This window comes from Panthera onca, chromosome B2 (assembly GCF_046562875.1).
Source record: "Panthera onca isolate mPanOnc1 chromosome B2, mPanOnc1 haplotype 2, whole genome shotgun sequence".
NCBI classification, from domain to species: Eukaryota; Metazoa; Chordata; class Mammalia; order Carnivora; family Felidae; genus Panthera; species Panthera onca.
Window position 1 is genome coordinate 39391535 of NC_138343.1, and position 16623 is coordinate 39408157.

General features: G+C 49.1%; 1 protein-coding gene across 1 annotated transcript; it reads left to right on the forward strand.

Annotated features, from left to right (window-relative positions):
• The first annotated feature begins 3546 nt into the window (after nt 1-3546).
• Nucleotides 3547-14826, forward strand: NCR2 (natural cytotoxicity triggering receptor 2). Its single transcript, XM_060615476.3, has 6 exons — nt 3547-3949; nt 4096-4437; nt 9079-9138; nt 9748-9877; nt 9985-10095; nt 10687-14826. Exons 1-6 carry the CDS (start codon nt 3859-3861, stop codon nt 10814-10816), a joined length of 864 nt encoding a protein of 287 aa, XP_060471459.2. The 5' UTR covers nt 3547-3858; the 3' UTR covers nt 10817-14826.
• Nucleotides 14827-16623: the final 1797 nt, after the last annotated feature.

Below are 16623 nucleotides of genomic sequence, written 5' to 3' on the forward strand. Positions count from 1 at the left end.
TACTACCTACCCCTGTCTAATAGAGAAATATCAGTATCAGGGTAAATACGAAAAATACTTCAAAATGACTCCCTAAGGGAACACCTGGGTAGCTCAGTCAGTTGAGCATCTGACTTTGGCTCAGGTCATGATCTCGTAGCTTGTGAGTTCAAGCCTCACATCAGGCTCTCTGCTGTCAGCACGGAGCCCGCTTTGGATCCTCTGTCCCCCTCTTTGCCCCTCCCCCCCCACGTTCCCTCAAAAATAAATAAGACATTTAATTAATTAATTAATTACTTAAAAAACAAAGTTCTCTCTAGGAAGAAAAGGATTGGGGTGTAAACTGTTGGGGCATAAAACTGACGCATTGTTATTAATATGAGTTTATAAACCTACAATTTTTGGAGCTGCAAGTTTGGAAGATATGTATGTGCATTCTTTTGACGAATTTTCAAAACAAAATAATACCACGACAGCCACTGTGCCCGGTTTCTGTGCCTAGATGTAGAACTGAGTCACGATGACTTCTTTTTCAAAATGGATTTTAATTAATCTGTCCACACTGTCTTTCAGAAAGGTGGCATCAGTATGTTTGCCCAGCAGAATAGGTGATTGTTTTTTCCCTAAAATTCCCCCAACCCTGGTTGTCATCATTTCTCTTAACTTCTGTCACTCTGAGGAGAAGAGTAGTTTGGCACTTGTCTTAACAATGTCCACTTTGAATAGATTTTCCTTAACGTGGTTCATTGTATTTCTTCTGTAGGGAAGTACTTGCTCATAACCTCACTCCTTTTTTCTATTGAAATATTCATTTTCTCTTATTATTTAAAAAACTTTTTTTATATGAACTCGAATAACCCTGTATCTGCCAATTAGGAAGGAAACCTTAACTCAGAGTTGTGATTTGCCTTTAAATGTTATTTGCCATATCTTTTTATAATGTCCAGGTATTACTTTGTATATAGGATGACCCAGCATTTTTCCCTATATCGTTTCTGGCACTGGGGCCATGATCAGCAAGTTCTACTCTAGGGGGGCCTGGCTGGCTCAGTCGGTTAAGCATCCGACTCTTGCTTTCGGCTCAGGTCGTGATCTCACGGTTTATGAGTTCAAGCCCTGCACCAGGCTCTATGCTGACAGCGTGGAGCCTGCTTGGGATTCTCTCTCTTCCTCTCTCTCTGCCCCTCCCTTGCTTGCTCTCTCTGTCTGTCTCTCTCAAAAAATAAAATTAAAGGGGCGCCTGGGTGGCTTAGTCGGTTGCGTGTCTGACTTCAGCTCAGGTCACGATCTCACGGTCCGTGATTTCGAGCCCTGCGTCGGGCTCTGGGCTGACGGCTCAGAACCTGGAGCCTGCTTCCGATTCTGTGTCTCCCTCTCTCTCTGCCCCTCCCCCGTTCATGCTCTGTCTCTGTCTCAAAAATAAATAAACGTTAAAAAAAATTAAAAATAAATAAATAAATAAATAAAATTTAAAAAATATATTTAAAAGAAGAATGTTCTACTCTAAATGACATAACTTTTATTTTTATTTCCTTTTAGAAGTTTGCTGTACTGCTATTTGATGTCTATATATATATAGGCATCGAATTATATATTAAATATATGTATATAATTAAAAGTCAAGGAAACATGATATTGTGAATGTTGATTACTAATGATGGCAGACATTCATTAATACCATGTAACAGGCACTTCTATAAATGGAAGGGCTTAATCATTTATTCCCAGAATAATCATATCAGTGATCCATTGTTATCTATTCAAGAAAGGAAAAAACTGAGACTTTTAGAGCTTTAGAAGTTTCCTCAAAAACTTCCCCTGGGCACCACGGACCCATGTTGACTTGGCAGAGAACAGCTCAGAGCCAACCCCAAGCTGGAGGCACCTAGACATAGTGGTATGTGGGCAAAGAGTGATCTTGGGGGACTGCAAGGAGGAGGCATCCCTTCCCAGGGGTCAGCAGCAACCAGACAAAGGGGACACTGGTGTGGGAACCAGTGGCTGCACACCCTCACACAAGTTGACACACATCTATGCCCGCCGGGGCCAGAGCCTCCTTCCTCCCCCTCAGAAGGGTGCCCTCCACCCCCGCATTTTGTCTGTAATTAGGTCAAGAGAGGAAACACTGAGCCCGGCTGAATGCCAGGAAATGAACCGCCAGGAGCTTGCCTCTGCAAGGGTGTACGCTTTGGTTTCCTGCCCTGTCCCCGGGCCAGACTTCAACAGAAAGTCCCCGTCAGAAGTCAGGAAGCTGGTCTGGTTACATCTTTACATCATCACGTGACTTTGAGCAGGTCAGACTGACCCATCTGGGCCTCAGTTTCCCCACGTGGGGGGAAAACAAAGCACACCTCCCTGCCAAGCCCACTGTGGAATTAGGAGAAAGCACACACGAACACCCTAAGTGCACTGATGGGTGCAAACGGGTAGTGGGCATCGTCTTGAGCAGTCCTTTCGGTGCCACAACCCCATCCTGCTTTTCCCTGGTCGTTTCTAGGAAAGAGTCAGGTGCCTCCCATGCCCGTCCTCTTTCTGCCCTTACATCCTTATCCTCAGTCTCTGCCCCCTCTCACTGCAGGAGCAGGGCTCTGCACCCAGGCAGAAAGGAGGGCAGGAGTGGGGGGCAGGGTGCAGGGGAGCAGGGGACTTGGAATTAACACCCTCAATACGTTCAAATTCCCTCTTCAGGCATGAGCTCTGAGTAGAGTTCTCTGGTGGTTGCATGTGGAGTTACATGTTAGCACAGGGCTGTGGGTCCTGATGTCTCTCTCTCTCTCTCTCTCTCTCTCTCTCTCCCTCTCTCTCTCGATCCCTTCTTTCTCCCAACATTTGTTTGTATGTTTTATATAAAACCTCTTTGTAAACTGCATCATTTTTTAAAGCTTATTTATTTATTTTGACAGAGAGAGAGAGCGAGAGTGCATGGAAGGGGCAAAAAGGAAGGGAGAGAGAACCCTCTCTCTCAGCACAGACCCTGAGGCAGGGGCTCAGACTCACGAACCGTGAGATCATGACCTGAGCCGAAATCAAGAGTCCGACGCTTAACTGACTAAGCCACCCAGGCGCCCCGCGTCATTTTTTAAAAGTAGGTTCCCTAAAGATGCTGGAGCCCTGCATCTATCTACACATCAATGACACAAACAGCGCTCTAGTGCCCACAGGCAGGAGTCGAGGATTTATAGGAGACTGGTGGTCCAGGCTCCTGTGTTCCATCCCCCATTGACCCATCCCTCCACCCAGCCGGGCTCTCTTTGCCCCAGCTCCACTCTCCCTTCCTTTGCCAGGGACTCTCCCTATACTTTCTTACCCCTCCCCTCTCCCCTCCAGCACCCACAAAGCCTCCCAGGGAGGAAACATGTCAGTGACCCACCAGGCAGGACCGGGCTTGAAGTTTCTGACGACCCCCAGGGTCAGTGGGGTTTAGTGGAGTCTTGCACAGACCTCCAAGTGCCCCTGAGCTGGTCACCCACCTTCAGCGTGGCTCGCCCTGAAGAGAGGGGCAAAGCCAGGGTCCTGCAAAGAAGAGGCAGTGCACAGAGGGAGGAGAGTGGACAGCCCGTGACCACAGCTTCCTCCTGGCTGTCCCAGCTCCTCCCCCAAGGTCAGGCCCTGAGGGGGAAGGGGCAGTGGGGCACAGAGGAGAGAAGCAGTCTCTATGGACACCCAGGAGCTGTGCACCACGCAGGCCTGTTCCCTCCTGGTCCGGATTTACAACTGCCACCGTTGGTCTCCGCTTGCCTCTGCCGGCCAGGTCGGCGCTCCCCGGGTCTCCCACTCCCCAAGCTGCCCTTGGCCTTTCTCATTTTATCTATCTTGGAGGTGCTGGGAAAGCTGAGGAGAATCAGACCAGCTCCAGGTTCCCTCTCCCCAGCGTCCCCCATGTCCCCTGGCACCAGCACGAGAGGAAATGGCCACATGGTCCAGAGAGCCCCGCTCCCACCCCTGCTGCTCCTGTCACTGTTGATCCCAGGTGAGGAGGAAGGCGAGAGCCTGGGGAGGAGAGGCGAGGGTGGTACAGGGACTACAGGACCGCGGGCTCCAGAGCAAGTGCTCTGGGCCTGGGGCTGCTGGAGGAGCAGGTCCTGGTGTGGCCCTGACCTGCTGCCTCCTCTCCAGGCTCGTGGGCTGTACCAGAGGCACAGCCACTTCACCGAGTGGCGGGGCAGACGCTTTCTGTGAGATGCCAGTACCCCCCCAAGGGCTGGCCCTACGAGAGGAAGAGCTGGTGTAAGGAGCTATCGGTGTTCAAGTGCACCAGGTTAGTCACCAGCTCCGGTCCCCGCAGGCTGGCTCAAGCCTCTCGATTCTCAATCTGGGACAACCCTAGCACCGGCCTCTTCATTGTCACCATGACTGGGCTGAAGGAGGAAGATTCAGGACACTACTGGTGTAGAATTTACCATGCTTCCGGCAACTCTGTCTCTAAGTCCATAAGGTTCTATCTGACGGTGTCTCCAGGTAAGCCTCTTCCTAGGGGGTCCCCTGGCTCCCTTTGGGTGCCTTCTAGTTTCTTAGTCATGAAGCCAGGCTGCCCCCCCCATTCAGATCTCCTGGGAAGGTTGTTGGGAACAGGTGTCCCAGGGACTTGAATACATGTACACACACACACACACACACACACACACACACACACACACATACACACACACCCCTCACTCACTGTCTTGATGATTTACAAGCCTCATCAAAGGTGCCCAAACAGATCATGGGAGCATTCTGACCCTGAGCTCATATGACCTGGCCACAGGGCAGCCCGAGACTGCCTGGCATTCTTAGAGAAGGCACCTGTACCTGGCACAGAGTAGGTGTTCAGTAAATGTGTGGCCCTGGCCACAAACCACCCCCCGCCCCACCATGTTGGTATCATGTTGGTCTGTCCATTCTTCCTGGCCCAGATCAGAGGTCAGCAAACTCTGGTCTGAAAGCTAAGGATGATTTTTAAATGGTCGGGGGGAAAAAGTCGAAGAAAAATAATATTTTGTGTCACACAAAAATTACAGGAAATTCAAATGTCAGTGTCCACAAATAAAGGGTTTTTTGGAATACAGCCATGCCCATATGTTTATATATGATTTAAGGCCATTTTCATGCTACAGGAGCAGCTGTTCCAACAGAGACCATATGGCCCACAAGCCTAAAGTGGTTACTCTCTGGCCCTTTACAAACAAGTTGGCCAACATGAGTCTGAATCAGAGCTTCTCAAAGCATCTGTGGTTGCAACGAACTGAATGTTCAACCCACAAAGTCATGGGTTGAAATCTTAACCTACAATGTGATGGTATTTGGAGGTGGGGCCTCTGGGAGGTGATGAGGTCATGAGGGTGGGGCCCCTAGGAGTGGAATTAGTGCCCTTACCAAAGAGATCTCCAGCAAGCTCTCTCCTCCTCTTTCTGCCATGTAAAATGATAGCCTGCAGAGGGAACTCTCCAGAACCCCACCACACTGGTACCCTGACCTCAGACTCCCAGCTTCCAGGGTAAGAAATAAATTTCTGTTGTTTCCAAACCACCCAGGCTGTGACACTTTGTTATGGCAGCCCAAGCAGACTAAGACAGTGGTGGAGGACCTTTTCAAAACATCTCCAATCCATCAATGACTATCTCCTGGTAAAACACAATAGAAATGAATTACTAGAAAAATTAAATGAGAGAAAAACACACACATACAAAGCACAAGCCCAAAATGCTGATTTGATTTTACAGACATAAAATTACTTTTCAACAAAGACAATCAGAACAAACATAAGGGGAAAAAAGTTCAGTTATAAAAACGGTTCCCATTGATTATTGAAAGTATGCATGTGGGTGATGGATGTTGTTGTTAACATTATAGCTGAAATCCAAGAAGGAATTCTAAATCAATTCCTACAAGCTCAATATTTTTATTTTTAATTTTTACAAAAGGAAGCGAGCGGTGCTATATTTTCAAAATGCATCCTTGATCCTTCATCAGGGGCTAGTTCCAAATTTTTATTTTATAGAGTTCTGTTTACATTTGAAATACCTTTTGATGAAAAAATGGTCTCTGGTTCTATGAATTTCCTACCATGTATCTTCTTTGGACAGATAATAAAATGCAAAACATTCCATCAAACTATCCAGGTTTCTCTACAAGCACTTTTGCAGACAAGATCACCTATTTTGCTGATAATTGTTACTGAATTAAGAACATGTCATGAAAGTTTATAGAAACTATCCTTCTAAGCCTCTAACTTTTGTTTGGGCGCTTAGATCTCATTTGCCGTTGAAAAATATGTTGCATCCTTCCCTGGCATGGAATAGCCTCAAAGCTGTGATATAACCAAGCCTGACCACGTGACTCCCATCTTTAAAAAGTTAGTACTGACCTGGTTTCTATCTTGCCAAGATAGTGGGAGTCCTTTTCGTAGCTCAAATGTTCTCAACAGAACTGTCACCCTCAGTAATGAATCATTGCAACCTGGCATACAATAACAACTCTGAGGGGTTTCCACATGATCACATAATAAAGAGAACGATTTCAAATTCAACGCGTTCATCTTTATGTAATTCACGATTTTTCCCACTTTGGTAGGCATGCGTGCAGCTCAGCTGATATTTTCTCAGAGCAAGAATTTGAAGGAGGCGGTGCACTGGCTTACACTCTGGTGCAAGGCTCCTTCATCTAAAGGACTGCTCCCGCGTGTTTTCCTGTCACATAACAGCTATCAGAACATACTCGGATGCGAAACTGGAGCCACAAACCACTGGTCGATAATAAAATCCTTCATAGTTCTATTCAGCTCAGGGCTAGTTGTGTTTTTGACAATGAAACGAAATGATACAGAGGAATACCTTCCTATCATCATGTTCAAATTGCACATAGTCTAAAAAGAATAACTATGTTTGCGATGTGCTTTGCTCAAGTTGCCGTGAAAAACACCTTGTTAACTTTATTTGTCCCAGGAGTTGGTCTTCCTCCTCATTAGCCAATTCCTGAGTATGTTGAGCTAATGTGTCAATAAAGTGATATTTAATTTCCCTTCTTTGCCACAGACTAGCTCAACAAGGTAGAGCAGACACCTCTGTTACAGTCTTTCGATAATGTTTTGACACCTGTAGGTAGACATTTTGTCTTAGCAACACAAAGCGTTACTTTACAAGAAGCCCACAGAACTCTAGAGTTACTAGGTGAAATACTGACTGCTTTGAAGAAAGTTGTAATTCAGGACTCTTTTAAAAACAAATAGCTCATTTTGAACTTGTGGTTTAATGTTTTGTAAATGTCACTTGCTTTCATGATGTACTTGTTCCTTAGCCTCTTCACTGAGCCTCAACAATGAACTCAATGGGTTTGAGTGCCTCACCATTCATTAGAACTACAAACCTCATGCTATTTATGAGTGCCATAGTTTCCTGTTGCTGTCATCACAAATTTCCACAAATGTAGTGGCTTAAAACCACACGAATTTATGACTTCACAGTTCTATAGATCAAGAGTCCGGCATGGGTCTCACTGGGCTAAAATCAAGGTATCAGCAGCAGGCTGTATTCCTTTCTGGAGGCTCTTAGAATCTACTCTCACGCATTCAGGTCTTGGACAGAATTCAGTTCCTTGTAGCTATAAGACCAGAGTCCCGTTTTCTCACAGGCTACATAACTGAGAGCTTTCCCAGCTTCTAGCCGCTTCCACACATTCCTTGGCTTGTGGCCCCCTTCCTCTGTCTTCAAAGCCAGAAGCCGTTTTCAAGCTGCACTGCTCTCTGACTACAGCTGGGAAATATTCTATGCTCTTAAATACTAATCATTAGCTTAGGTTCGCCCAGAATATCTCTCCACCTCAAGTCCTTAACCTTAATCACATCTGCAAATCCCCTCTGGCCCTGTGGGGTGACATTCACGGGCTCCTGAGATTAGGAAGTGGACAGTGTTCTGCTTTACCATAGTGAAGGATTGCATGTTCAGACATAACCAATGCAAACCCTTTGGAATGATCTCAGAAGGAAAAGTATCTTTGGAATTAATTCCGCTATCACCGTTTGGTTTATTATTACTGCTACATCCCAAAAAGATGGGGCTTTTCTTGACACAATGCTCAGTGACTTTGTTTTGCTCTCTGTTAATTTAGTACTCGAATTAACTAATCACTACTCTACATTAGCTAATCATGTTAAACTCTAATTAAAAAAAAAAAATGGATAGGGGCACCTGGGTGGCTCAGTCAGTTGAGCTTCTGACTTCAGCTCAGGTCATGATCTCGTGGGTCGTGGGTTTGAGCCCCCCATCGGGCTCGCCAGCCCACCAGAATGGATCCCACTTTGGATCCTCTGTCTCTCTCTCTCTCTGCCCCTCCCCTGATTGTGCTCTCCCCAAAATAAGTAAATATTTTTAAAAATAAATTCATAACGGATAGATTGAAAATGTCAATGATTATAAAAATTTATAAAAATAACTTTTTCAGGTCTTGATACACTTTTGGGTTATAGTCGAGCAACGAACCTTCAGGTATCATGGTCCTGCTCTGCTGCTGTCATGCAGCCTGCCCCATGTGTGATTCTCTGTGACAGTTTGCCAGTACCTAAACTGATTGACATCCTGTTCCACCAGACTGGTTTACTAATCACATGCTTGGACCTTGAGGCAATGTCAGATTGATAAATTCCAAGATCCTTACTCCCGATTTCTATATTTACCTTGTGCAGGCAGGTTATAAATAATTTGTGGACCAGCATCCACCCACAGATCACACGCTGTAGCTCAGGACTAGAATTTTCCCTGAGTGTCATGAGAACCTCTTCTAGGTTGGGCACATGGGTTGCTCCCAGTAGTCACTCTGGGCAGCCTCAGAGAGAGTGCCCTTGTAGGACAGGGTCATGGCCACATGTCCATTGACCTGGGACTCTCTCCAGGGAAGCCCCTGGGCCATGGGATGTCCCAACATCAGGTACCCTCTCCCCCATGCCTCTCCCAGCCCTTCCCTCAGCTGTTCCCTTCATGGATCCTGGGTGGATGGGTATATAGACCTAGCTGAGGACACCGAGAGTCCCCACTTCCTGTCACAGCATTGGGGCTGACAGCACTCGTTTCCCTTCTGGGCCTCACCCATCCCCAGTAGTCATTATTCTCTCTTCATCCTTAATAGCCCCCATCACCTTTCCAGAGATGGCCTCCCACCAGCCTCCATCAAGAGCTCTGACCACTGGTAGGTCTGGGGTCTTACTGGAAAAGCAGGGCAGTGGAGGTAGGGGACAGGGAGTTCGCAAAAGTTTCAGAATCAAGAGGGGACCCCATAAAATGTACTTACCCAGGTCATTGAGGCAGTGGGGTCTGCAGAGGGACCCAGAGTTCTGCGGCAGAACCAGGAAGGACAGGGGTGGGAAAGCAGTCTGAAAGTTCCCTGGGGAGGGGCCCCTTCCCCCTAATAGCACCAGAAGTATGAGAATGGGAAGGGATGTCAGAAATGAGAGCCACTGTGACTGTTTCCCCACTTGGGGAGGCTCGGAGCTAGACAGTGCCCTTCCAAACTGGTAGGCGTGCTTCGAGAGAAGCCCCGGCCTCCTGACTCCCATTCCAGTGCTCTTCCTGGAGCCAAGAACACCTCCACAGGCACTGAATAGAGCCTAAACCACAGATCTGTCTAGTCTTAAGCCATGGGACTTCATAGCCCAGTCCCGACCCCAGAATTGGTTTTTTCCCAGGCTCTGAGCTTCTGTTCCCCGTTCAGCCCAGGTCCCCATTCCAGCTTTCCTGCCAGCTAGAACAGATGTGCTGTCCCTCCAGCTAACTCAGATTCCTTTTCTTTCCCTGACAGCTTCCGCCTCCACGCAGGCCACCCGGGCTTCCCGTGACCTGATGTCATCACAGACCCAGAGCTGTGTGTCCTCCACTGGAAGAGCCAGAGAGGCCCCCAGGGCTTCCTCTGCCGTCACTGCCCCTTCACAGTGAGTTCAAGGGTGGGACCCTCACGCACACGGCCCTGGCTCAGGGGCCCACAGCAGAGAGCTGCCACCCCAACCGGCTCCCCTCCCCTCTGTTTTCTGTTCTCCAGGCAACAAAACTGCACCCTCCACTGTCACCTTGCAACCCCCAGCACTCTGGTCTCCATGCTCTGTGGACTCCTTCTGGCCAAGAGCGTGGTGTTGTCAGCCCTGCTTGTCTGGTGAGTGGGTTTGGGTTGGGCTTGGGAGAGAATGAAGCAGGGAGGGGCTTCCATCCCTGGACAGATGGTCAGACAGGGAATCAGCCAGTGAACACAGAGGCAAGAAAAATGATCCCCAGCAGGGCTGTCCAAATTAGACCCTCACTGACTGCCTGCTCACCACAAGATCACCTTTGTCTTTCCAAAACTCAGATGCTTTGTCCACATGTTTCCGCCTGTTTTCTCCTCCCCTCTTCTCCTCCTCCTTTCCTTCCCCTACCCCTCTCCCCCTCTGATTCAGTATCACTGACCTGTCCAACCAGGAAATCCCTCCCACTGCCTGCCCTTCCAGGAATGCCTGCCCAAACCCAGGGCACAGCCCCTTCCCAAGCAGTGACAGAGGGAGGGTATGCACAGGAAGGAGGGTCACGTCCAAGGAGAAGGGGATGCACAAGGCAAAGGTAGGTGGGGCTGAGGGAAAGGTGTGGGGACAGGGACGCATCAGGCAGAGCGCAGGCTTGCTGAAGGGGGGACAGCCTGTGGGGAGAGGGCAACAGGCTCAAAGAGTGGGTTTGAGTCACTTCCTGTATTTCTTCACCCCTCCCATGTTAGGGCCTTAAGGAGTCGAGATGCGCAACACAGAGGGAGGTCTCTGATGCACCCAGCTCGGTCCAGACTCCAGGCCTCAGGGCCCAAGAAGGATGGCCAGTATCCCCCAGGCTCCCCAGGGGCGCCTCCCTGACCTCTGAACCCTTCGCTCCTTGCAAAGAAAAGGTGGAAGTCCCCCAGAACTTGGTCCAACACCCTTGGCTACACCCCTCACTCCAGTGTTGAGGATTTCTCAGCCTGGACTCCTCCCAAGGTCCAGGCCCACGGCTTGCTCACACACAGCTGGCATCTGGTCCAGCACCATCCAGGGATGGGAGCCGAAGACAGTGCAGTGGCTGTCCACCAAACTGGAGCCACCACAGCGGGCCAGTCTGACTCTTCCCCCCACGATCTTCTCCCCTAGCCCTCCCCCTCATCCTCCTGCTCCCTTCCTCCTCCTCCTCCTCCTCCTCTTGTCCTTCCCCCTCTTCCTCCTCCCCTCCTCTCCTTCCCCCTCCTCTCCCTCCTCCTCCTCCTCCTCCTCCTCTTCCCCTCCTGTCTGTGGCCCCACAGCTCAGCCAGGATCCCAGGTCACCCCCAGCATTTCTCTCTCCATCCCTGTTTGCTCAGCCACACTCTGCCAAGACCTCTGTTCTGCTTCTCTTTGTGGCTTCTGCCTCTTCCTCCTCTTCCTCCCCCTTTGCAAATCCCCAGCACCTGGCACCTGTACCCAGGCCACTCTTTCAGTCACCTAACTGGCGTCCTGCCTTTGGTCTCCACCTCCTAGATTGTTCCCCCTTATCCGTCCTTTCTCAACAACACTTCTGTGCATTTTTACTGCACAGGAGGTGGGGGCCTCTGCTCTGCCAAGTTCAGCCACCCCGGTCACCATCACCACGTCACTATGTTCCACACTTACTGCCCTTGCAGCCACCAAGATGGCCACAGGCTCTGGAGAGGAGTCACCCCACCTTGTCCTGCACAAGCTGAGTGGGAGGCTCCACAGTGGAGACCACCCTGGTCTGACCCGAGGCACTGCCCCTTGTAGACTGCTGTGTCTCTGACACTTACTATCTCGGTGTCGGACTTCCCAGACGGAGCCTTTAAATTTATCTTTTCTCTCCTGTCCTTCCTCTGTTTTTCTTTATTCCTACTTTCTGGGAAAGTTTCTCAAGGTTGCATTCCGGTCCTTCTATTCAAAGGTTTACCGTTTGTGCTCTCACACCTTAAAATGTCTAAAGAGTCTATTTGTTCTCCGAATGTTCCTTTACGACATGCGTGTTTGCTTTGGCGACGCCATTTTTTCTCGGGCAGTGTTAAAGTTTTAACGTTTTGAGGGTTGTGGTGGTTTATTTTTTTAAGCCTTGTCTGTTTTCTGTTTCCCCCAAATACCTTTTTCTATCTTTCGTTTTCTCCTTTCGTTGACCGCTGTCTTTCCTCAGAACTTTCTGGAAGCCTCTGCTGCTTCTTGGCAGAGCACCGGTATTTAAAAGCTTGGAGGCCCTGTGTGTGTTACAGAGATTTGTGGACTCTACGTTGATTTGGCAAGGGTGTTGTTATGGGCTGTTATGTGCCCCCCTCCATTTATATGTTCAAATCCCAACTCCCAAGGTGATGAGGGAGGAGCCGTCACAAATGGGATTCTGCCCTTACAAAGCTCCTTGCAAAGCTCCCTGGCTCCTTCTACTCTGTGACGACGTGGTGAGGGGACAACCCTATAGGAACCAGGAAGGTCTCACCAGACACACAATCTGCCAGCAACTTGGCCTCAGACTTTCCAGCCTCCAGAACTGTGGGAAATAAGAGCTGCTGACGCCCCTCGGTCCATGGCATTTTTGTCTCAGCCACTAAGCAGACTAAGACAAGCACCACTTCGTTTTTTTCTGACAGCTCAGTGTCTCCAAAAAGGTGCTTTGAACCGTCCTCCTGGGGGTATAAGCCTGGTTCTAGGCACCAGCTGTGGCAAAGCAACTTCCATTTTCACTCACTCGGGCCCCAGGTGGAACACAGTGTCCTTCTCCAAGGAGGGCATCTCTGTGACAGACCCTCGTCAGAGACTAACCTGTGGGTTCTCTGTCGGGTGAGAGAGAGAGAGCAAGGAGGGAGAAAGGATGTGGGCAGCTGACCCACTCTGTCTCACAGGGGGGCAGAGAAGCTAGGAGCCAGACTGCATCTCAACCCTAGTCCCCAGCTTGTAGTCTGCGTCTTGAGGTCCCCCCGCCTCCGATTCCTAAGGCTTCCTGGGTTTGTAAGGTAAAAAAGACTTGCTTCTTATGTCTCCCTCCCCCACGTTTCTCTGGTCCATTAAAGTCGTCCAAATGTTACCCAGCTTTAAGACTTCCATGGAGCTCTCCCTTCATCCTTGAGGATGGATTTATGCAATTCTTGCCCATTTATCACCACTTCCCTCACACAGCTTGCCCATCTCTTCAGCAGGAGCAGAGGGGCCTCAAATTTTCCATCCAATCACCCCTTCCAGCTCCCACCACCCTGGGCAGGAAAGAGCGAGATCCCAGATCTCTACTTGCTCCTGTAAAGACTCCTGGTCTCTTCTCCACCCTCCATCACAGCCAGTGCTGGGACCCCCCAGACCTGCGGCTTCATTCCTTCCTTCCCTGCTCACCCTAGTCCCAAAAGCCGGGGGCTCCCTGGTCCGCCCTCATCACCCAGGATGGCATCTCAGTAAGACCTTATGAATTCATCAGATGAGCCCCATTTCCCACTCTTCCCCAAATTCGTACGTCTTTTTGCTCTGCCCTCTGAAACATGAGCCCTTGTGAGCTCAACCTCTCTGAACATCACCTTCCTACTTTCATGGAAATCTGCTTCTGCTAGGAGAACACTGCTCTGTCTGTCATTCTGGCCCACGGTGGCATTTCACTCTCCTTCACCACTAGGCCGGGGCGGGGGAAGGGGGGGTCCTTTTCACTCCTCACTGCCGCTTCCTACCTTTTTATCCTCCCTAAAGCAGCCCCACAATCTGATTTCCTGCCACCGGACTGTACCGTAGACTACGTCCATCAGTGTGGCATCTCTATATAATCGGGAGCCCCCTGCTTCTCACCGGTCTTAACCCCTGGCTCACTGTAACTTCCCATGGCTACTGTCACAATGCTTGGTGAGCTGAGGCCCATTTGGACTCATAGATGATCCTTCCAAATCCCTGGTCACCTGGTTCCTGATCTCCTCTCCTGCAATGATCTCATCCCCTTCTCTGCCTCAGCCTCCCATTCAGATGGTCAGCAGGAATAGCAGCACCCCTCCTTGGTTTCAATTCTGAGCACCCACCTGCCAGCCCCCACCTGTCTCTCTAGCTCAAGCCAACCTGATCATGGTGTCTGTTCAACACCACTGGGATCCCTGACCCTCTAGTCCTGCCAGCTCGTCCCTCTCCCTTACCTCACTCGTGCCTTCCTTTCCCTTGGATTCCATGGCCTATACTCACAATCACTCTTTGGCACAGAGTCTCAGTTCCTCTTCCCCCTCTGCTGTTATTGAACTCCCCTGACACACCTCCAGCCCTGGTTGTATCCAGCTTTCCATTTCTCCATCCTGCAGCTTGTCCTAAGGCTGAATGTGGCCGGAGAAAAGCAACTTATCGTGCTGAAGTGTCTCCCTGTAACCACATGGTCTCCACCCTAGGCCTCTATTCCATGCCGTCCTCTGGTCCCTCAAACTCCAGTGCCCACTCTTCACCCTCTGCTGGTGTCCTTGCACCCAAACTCACTAAAAACAATGAGGCCTATTCGGTCCCGCTGCACCTGTCAATCATCCCCCTTCTTTACCCCAGGCTCACTCTCTTCTCCCTGTTCCCAATGCAGGCCAACCTCTCCACATAAGACCCATCCCATCTTCTCTTGTCTACACAAGAAAATCACTCCAGAAGTTCTTTGCCCTCTCACATATCACAACAGTCAGAATATAAACGGGCTTAAGGGCGCCTGGGTGGCTCAGTCTGTTAAGCGTCCGACTTCAGCTCAGGTCATGACCTATTGGTCTGTGGGTTCAAGCCCCACATGGGGCTCTGTGCTGACAGCTCAGAGCCTGGAGCCTGCTTCTGATTGTGGGCCTCTCTCTCTCTCTCTGCCCCGCCCCTGTGTGCATTCTCTCTCTCTCTCTCTCTCTCTCTCTCTCTCTCTCTCTCTCTCAAAAATAAACATTAAAATTTTTTTAATAAATAATAATAAATGGGCTATGACATATTTAAAAACCCTCTCTTGACCCCATAGCATCTCTACCTACTCCTCCACATTCTATTGCTCTTTACAACCCAACCATAAAAGGAGTGGAAACACTCTCAGCCCCCAATATATCTCCTCTTGTTGTCTCTTGAACCCCTTCCAATCGGGCCCTTGTGCCACTCCCTGCAACATCTTGCCACAGTGTCCAGTGACTTCCACATTGCTAACTCCAGAGGCCAGTCCTCAAAACTCATCATATTGGAAAGATGAACTGTGCTGGATGTGACCCACCACACCCCCTTCTTGAAATGCTTTGTTCCCTTGGTTTCCAACAACCAGCAACAAAATCATGTTTGCCTCCCAACTCATTTGATGCTGTGTAATCAGTTACCCAAAAACTCGGTAGAATAAGACTACAAATGACATATTTATGATCTCAAAGACAGCTCTGGGGGGAGTCAGAAATCTGGGAACATCTTAACTGGGTGCTCCTGATTCAGAATCTCACATGCAGTTGCAGTCAGGACATCGGCGAGAACTGGAGTCATAGGAACACTTGACATCTTGGACCACTTCCAAGATGGCTCACCCAATGGGGATGGCTCACCCACACGGTTGTCAAGATGAGGCCTCAGTTTCCCACCATGTGAGCTTTACTTCATGATGTGGGAGATCACAGAGTGACCGATCCAAGAAAGACTGAGGGGAAAGTCATGGTGCCTTTCATAACCTAGTCCCTGAAGTCATACATCGTTACTTCTGCCATTCTATTCGTTAGAAGCTGGTCACTGGGGCCAGCCCACACTCAAAGGGAGAGAGATTGGACTCCATCTCTTGAAGGAAGGGATACAGAACCACACCGTATATACTCTGGCCACAAATTATTGACATTTCTCCCACATTCAAAATACACTCATGGGTGAAAGGAGTTGAAAGGTAAAAATGAAAAAGATACACACATCCCCTCCCACAAAGGCCTCCACAAATCTCACCCAATTGTGGCATCAGCGTTAGGTCCAGAAGACTGTCGTATAAATCAGGACCAGGTATGGCAAAGGAACCTCAAGGACAGTCCCTGGCATACAGCTCCTCAGTTTTCAGTATGAGGACCCGTGGGCTGAAGAGACAAGTTATCTGCCAGATCCAAACCCAACATACAATGGTGATACGGGCCTAGGATAGCACCAAGAGACATCCCTGGTCAAAAGAGGGGGAGACTGGAGGCAAATGGAGCACTGATCCACAGAAAAACTGGAGCTCGGCTGGGCAGATGTTGGAAATTCCATGATCTGGACTCTGGCCTACATGTACCTGGGAATAATTGATCATGGGTCTTGGCTCCACCCCCTGGGGTCTTGCTTCTGCCCTCTGAAGCATCCTTCACCTTCCAGGAAGGCAGCCTATATGTACAGCTTCATAGTTTTCTCAACTGCTTCTTTCCAATAGAATCTGGGGGGCACAAGGGTCTACAAGGGTCTTTTTTCTTAGTTTTATACTCTGGTCCTTTCAGTCCACACTGGTAGTGTTTTGTGAATAGCATTTTCTTTTAAAAATGTGTGGGTCTCCTGTGAATCTTATTGAAATCCACTCAATTAGACAAAAGCCACACTCACAAATGTCTTCATTTGTGAAGATAATGTCTCTTCCATACCTTGGGCTTTTGCTGAGAAGCTGAGGGAAAATGACTTTTAACTCTTTAGAAGCCCTCTAGTTTCATTGAAAGAATCTGTGAGGCACATACCGTCAAGATCCTTCGAGGGCATTACCTTTCTCTTCCTAA